This window comes from Gymnoscopelus microlampas (genome assembly GCF_963454915.1).
Source record: "Gymnoscopelus microlampas genome assembly, chromosome: 3".
Lineage (NCBI taxonomy): Eukaryota > Metazoa > Chordata > Actinopteri > Myctophiformes > Myctophidae > Gymnoscopelus > Gymnoscopelus microlampas.
Window position 1 is genome coordinate 44779827 of NC_139940.1, and position 6731 is coordinate 44786557.

The window sequence follows — 6731 nt, forward strand, 5'->3', positions numbered from 1 at the left end:
CCAGGGCCCTCCCAGAAGCAAAGATTTGATCAACACATTTTCATGGTTTTTCAAAAATAGCAGATCTACAAGCTCATAGCACGGCACTCGGTGCTGCACTATTACTTGTACAGTATATCTGTTATTTTTGAATAGTCAAAGAAATCTAAAATGACACAGATGCGTTCCTGGTCTTTATGGATTAAGCAAGACACTGCAAGCACCCGGGACCGAACTGGGAACCTCCCGGTTCCCAAGCGGCCGCTCTACCTCCACTGTCGCCCCCTATGTATGTAGTATTTTCTGTTTTCGTCATGTTGTTGTGATATTCATGTTCAATTGATTGAATTCTTGCACAGGTATTGAATGTTCATTAACGCTCACTGTCCTGTAAATAAACACATAAAGTAAAGTAATATCATTTTAGTAATATTAAAAAATGACGCAATATTCTAATTATTAATATTTGTCTCTGAAAATACATGCATCATCATGGCTGGACAACCGTACCTGATCAAACAGGTCTGTGCCATCTATCCCAGCCGCCTTCATCAGCTCCTCTTCTCCCCCAGGATGGTAGTCCATGTAGGGGCTGACGTTGTACACCATGCCTGGTAAACAGATGGAACATGGTTAGATCGTAGGGTTGGGATGCGGAACACAGGAGGAACCGGATCCAACATTAAAGGAACCGGAATCGGTTCCATCACATTTGGAACCGTTTCAAGGAACCGTTTTTTATCACACTGTCAGAGCTGTTTATATGTGGACTTCACGTCTGCTGAACAATTACAATACCGGTGGTTATAAACCTGTATCATTTCAAGGACCACCATAACTATGAGAGTGTACAAATGGACCCGTAAGGGTTCATTTGGTTCCATTTGTACACTCTCAGAGTTGCAGACCCTGTAAGGGTCCATTTGGAACCCCCTATCGGAATCGTTAAAGGTAACCGTTAAGAAATAGGACCATTTAGAGGGAATCATTAAGGAACAGCAATAGTTAAAATCCTAAAGCTAAAATAGTCAAACACTGGGTGAAAATGCTTCTAAATCTGCTATTTTTGCTAATGATGACCGAAGTATAAGGTTTAAATGGTTAACCACAGGAAACCTACCAGTATAGCGTCCCAATTCTGCTGAGAACTTTCAGCAAAAATAGCGGATCTACAAGCTTGCGTTGAGGTTGAAGATCAGCTATTTTCGGCAAAAAGGTTTGGTGTAGAGTGAAAAATGGAGGGGGCCAAGTATAGACCCTTGAAGGACCACGATCAATTTAGCATAGGGTTTAAGGAGTTAATAGGATGGCTATCCATATCTATCCTATATAATGCATAGGTTCTCAAAATGGGGTCCGGGGACCCCCAGGGGTCCTTGGGGGGGTTCTAGGGGGTCCCCAGCAAAAGTAGTTAATGTAGCATCACAATCATTTTAACCACTTTATCCAGTTATATGTTGGCTGTTCAAAAATAGCAGATCAACTTGTAGATCTGCTACTTTTGAAGATGTTTTGAAAAATATGGAAAATGTTTGGAAACTTGAGAATAATTTTGCTTTTTTTAAATACAAATCTTCTCTTCTGGGGGTCCCTGGCACAAAATATTTTCAGATGGGGGTCCGCGGCCAAATACAATTTGGGGGTCTTTGACTTGAAAAAGTTTGAGAATCACTACTCTAATAAATACGTCATTCCTGACATTCAGAACAGCCTTGTGGCTCCAGCGAAGATATAAAAGAACAGACGGGTCATATTTAAAGGAGAAATCCGGTCATTTTAAGTGTTATGTTTGATGTGTGTCAAATCACTTACCAACGTATAAATGAAAATCGCGTAAATCCACAGAGCCCCCTATCGACCCCCACCGTTGTCATTGTAGGAGGATATAGAATAGCCCAAATTCGCCTATTTTAACCAATGCAAAGTCTGTTTTTTTGCTTCTAGTACTCATTGTTGAGTCCCATGATAATGTAACAGGCGCTAAAACTCCCGACAAGCTAACGGCTAATAACAAACGAGCTAACGCTGGGGCTGCTTATCTCTGAATGGCAGCCCCAGGTTGCCAGGTCGGGAGAGAAACCAGCAACCAGCATTAGCTCGTTCTGTTATTAGCCGTTAGCTTGTCGGGAGTTTTAGCGCCTGTTACATTATCATGGGACTCAACAATGAGTACTAGAAGCAAAAAAACAGACTTTGCATTGGTTAAAATAGGCGAATTTGGGCTATTCTATATCCTCCTACAATGACAACGGTGGGGGTCGATAGGGGGCTCTGTGGATTTACGCGATTTTCATTTATACGTTGGTAAGTGATTTGACACACATCAAACATAACACTTAAAATGACCGGATTTCTCCTTTAATAAGCACTCTACTTCCATGTTTTCAGCCACCTGACAACCCTTATCAGTAATTACTATGGATACCATAACCAACGCATCCTCATAATGGACAGCATGTCACAGAGACACAGACAGCACCACAGCCTGATTATTTCCTCTTACTGATTAACTTCCTCTTCCCTTGAAAGGAACAGTGTTGCAATGGATGGCAGTCTATTCTAGCTCAACTCATTATAAAGAGTACTCTAAAGGCCCTTCACCTAATTTCTTTAATAATGTTATTTTTTGAAGAGAATACGGACAAAATAAGCCTAACAAAGCACTAGGTAAAATCTGCACTTCATGGCTTTCACTCTTAATCTACAAGGGAAATGCAACCAGCGCCCTCTGCTGATAGAAATCAATATGAACGAGTGATATAAAAAAAATTATCTATTGAAGAAGAAAATCCAATCCAAAAAATGTATTGATTGAAAATGTATTGATATAAGTGAAAGGGTAGGAGATATTCTGGGCGCATTCTGGGCACATCTTCAAATAGTTCAACAAGCAGATCTACATCGACACGTTGTGAGCTTGTAGATTGGATTTTTGAACTATTTGAAAATGTTTTTCAAAAGAGTAAAAAATGGCAAAGAAGTTTAGGGATAATGGGTAAGGCGGCGCCCAGAATAGGGCCCTCAGTGTGCACCTGATGACCATTCCTCAAAAAAGGCTTATCACAACAAAGACCCAAGGACAAAAGGACTTTTTCCCCCCAAACTTCAAGAAATATTAGCAGTACATGTATACTTATATAATGTAATTTGTATGCATTAGTAACACAGCCATGGTTAGAGGTTTGAATCCCACCAGGGCATCCCCACTAATAACCACATGAACACTAGCATCCTTATTCTGGGCATGTCATAAATGTGAAAAATTAAATAGACTACAAGCTCACAATGTGTCGCAACTCCACACATTGTGAGCTAGTTGATCGGTTATTTTCAGTGAAAAGATTGGAGGGGGGGAGTCAACAAAGTATATAGGGTTTAACCCATTAAGACCCGGAAAGTATCTGTCATTTTAGATTTTAACCGCTTTAACCATTATTTTATACTTTGGCTATTCAAAAATAGCAGATCTGCAAGGTCATAGTGTGGCACTGAGTGACGCACTGTGAGCTTGTAGATCTGCTATTTTTTTGAAAAAACAAACATTGAAAAAACATTTTTGCAATTCTTTGAATATATATATATTTTTAAAGCGAACATTTGTAAAATATTTTGTTCCAGGGACCTCCAGAAGCAATTATCTGAGTAAAAAATGTTGTTTAAAAATAATATATATACTGTATATTCAAAGATTTGCACAAATGTTCACGATTTAAAAACAAAATAGCAGATCTACAAGCTCATAGGAGCTCATACAAGCTTGTAGATCTGCTATTTTTGAATAGCCCAAAGTATGAAAAAATGGTTATAGCTCAAATCTAAAGTGACATAGATGCGTTCCCGGATTGAATGAGTTTAAGTGGTTGAAATGGACTGGTGTACACACTACCGTATGTGTGTACGGTACAACACTGTCAGACTGTCCGGCGGTGTCACCTCGTATGCACGTCCAGCAGTCACTGCGCGTGTTGTGTTTCTTGAGCTCGTCCTCGGTCACGTCGATCAGACGCCCTCTCAGCCCGGTCAGGTCTCGTCCGCTCTTGGCAAAACGGATCCAGTCCATGAGACTGTGGCCTGGCTTCAAGGCCACCTGATGATGAAACAATTGCAGAGTTGTAATGATAACATAAGAGGTTAGATCATGGGTCTTCAACTGGGGGACGGGGACCCCTAAGAGTTTACAACAGGGCAGCCGGCAAATTTTTGTGCAATAGGAAAATTGTGTTTTATTTAAAAAAAAATGTTTATAATGTCTGAATATGCACAATATGAATCCAGCATATTATTAGCAGAGTGCTGTCAAACTAATATAAAGCCATCAAAGCTGCAGCATCACTTGGAGACAACCTGTAGAGCTTGAGACACCATTCAAAGTAATATGGCGACAGAAAAGAACGGGCGGCTGCGTCCATTGTGTTCAATGGAGAAGTGGTGCCATGTTACTGTAGATTCGGTTCCACTTTCTTTATAGGCACTTAAACGAAGAAAGAGTGGAATACTTTCAAAAGGTTGCTTCAGGTTCCTGATGTACAAATTGATGTGTACAAATTGATGTGTGTAAATGACATTGATGATAATACATTTTATGTTATTGATACAGTGACAGTCAAATCCTCAGTAAATGTATCCATTTCTAACTCTTGACTCTTGACAGAGAGTGTACAAATGTAACCAAATGGACCCATTAAGGGTCATTTTGGTTACATCTGTACACACCCAAGAGTTAAATGAACACTGAAGATTGTACAGTGTAACAAAGTAATAACCAGTGCTCTGAGATGGACCATCCAATGTCATGGTCATGGATCCTATCCATGTTACCTCAGTAAATGTATGCATTTGTAACTCTTGAGAGTGTACAAATGTGTCTCATAGTTATGGACCGATCCATTTGGTTACAATTGTACACTCTCAAGTAGAGTTAAATGAACACTGTTGAACATTGAACACTGATGTTACAGTGTAATTACATTAAAAAAAAACACTGCTCTGAGATGGATCTTCCAATGTCATGGATGCATTAATATGATCCATATGTTACCTCAGTGAATGTATCCATTTGTAACTCTTGGGAGTGTACAAATGGAACAAAATGGACGGGACCCTTTAAGGTTCCACTTGGTTACATTTGCACACTCCCAAGAGTACAATGAACACCGAGGATGTTACAGTGAGTGTACAAGCACATTATAATAACCAGTAACCACTGCTCTGTTGGATCTTCCAATGTCATGCATGAGTCATAATAATAGGCTCTATGCACAGCAGCCATATTATCATTTCCTTCACAGGTGTTACCAATGATACTAATGAAGGCTCTGTTCCATTTAGTGTAGCACAGTGGTTCTCATACTTTTCAATTTCCACGACCCCCATAACTCTGAGTGTCCAAATGGAACCATTTGGTTCCATTTGGACACTCTCAGAGCTACACACCCATAAGGAGCCATTTGGAAACCCCTTAATAAGGAACCATGAGAGGGTCCCTGGACCCAAATTTTAGTCCCACTGGTGTAGCAGAGTGTGTCCAGTGAGCCAACATAAACACTCTCAGCACCCTGACTCTGTTTGACCAGAATGGAACAGAGCCTTTATTAGTATCATTGGTAACACCAGTTTGAATGTCTTCACACTATGGCTGCTGTGCATAGAGCCTATAATAATGATCCATGATGTTATACCTTGTTCCTCCCGGACTGTCCCGCCGGGGCCACCCGCTGTTGGGAGCCCGCCGCCGGGAAGGACTGCTGGGTCGGGACGTTCAACATGATCCGAGGCACTCTTCTGAAGCAGCGACAACTTCTTACAAACCCTGTATGTTGTCACAGGAATGACTTAAATGGTCGTATGGGGGGTATTTTTTTTACACCCCTCCTCAACCGACCCACACTAAACAACCACCAACAGGCGCCAGTAGAGGTTCTTCAGCTACACACAGGGTTGAGGGTTCTTCCGTGGTTTTGACATTTCAATAAGGGTTGAGCAATAGAGGACTGACTGACTAGCAACCCAACCCTGAGCTAACAGTAGCTACATGCTAACAACACCGTGACGAACACCAGTGTTGCCAGGTCCGCTTATTATAAGCGACTTATTCGGCTTCTTTTTCAGTAAAGTTGCTTGTAAATATTGGCTTATTTGGCCTTGTTTCCTAATAATTGTTTTATTATTATTTGAACCAGTGGTTGTCAAAGTTGTTCATGTCATGGACCCCCAATTTCATATGTATTTATCTAGCCTTGGAAGGGTTATTTTCACCAGTAAATCCCGTATTTCTACGAACATATATACTATATGTAGAAATGCAAAACAGAAGGGGCTCACCCAGTTGCCCCGGATGTTAACTCGATCTACAAGCTTACAACGGGACGCGTTGTGAGCTTGTAAATCGGATATTTTCAAAAAGCCAATGTATATATCGGTAGCCGGTAGGACAGGTTAAAAGTGCTCATTTGGCCTAAATTCTAATAGTCACTTCTTTTGATCTTGTTTTCATAGACCTGGTTGCTCATTTCTCTCACAAAGTCTGGCAACACTGCACCATGCTAACGTTATTCTCCATTATTACATAACTCTATGATTACACGCTCCTATAATTAAAAAACATTTTAGCGGAACACTATTAGCGGACCGTAATGTTAGACGTTTCTAGCTGCCTTATATTATTAGCAGTCATAACGCCTTCTTGTGTGTTGAGTTCATAGAGTTGAGTTATATATGTTGCTCATGATGATGTCGCAGTATTATCACATGTA

General features: G+C 40.6%; 1 protein-coding gene across 2 annotated transcripts in view; it reads right to left on the reverse strand.

Moving 5' to 3' along the window:
• Positions 1-6431, reverse strand: part of cyb5r4 (cytochrome b5 reductase 4) — a 35153-nt gene extending 28722 nt beyond the window's left edge. The window contains exons 1-4 of one of the 2 annotated variants that reach the window (XM_084051392.1): positions 6301-6431; positions 5658-5788; positions 3913-4066; positions 490-590 (exon numbers count right to left, since the gene is read on the reverse strand). In XM_084051392.1, coding sequence (XP_083907518.1) covers positions 490-590; positions 3913-4066; positions 5658-5744 — 342 coding nt within the window. In that variant the 5' untranslated portion in view covers positions 5745-5788; positions 6301-6431. Of the gene's footprint in view, positions 1-489; positions 591-3912; positions 4067-5657; positions 5979-6300 lie in introns of those variants that run through there. The other variant, XM_084051391.1, reaches the window with a different exon arrangement.
• Between the last annotated feature and the right edge of the window lie 300 nt (positions 6432-6731).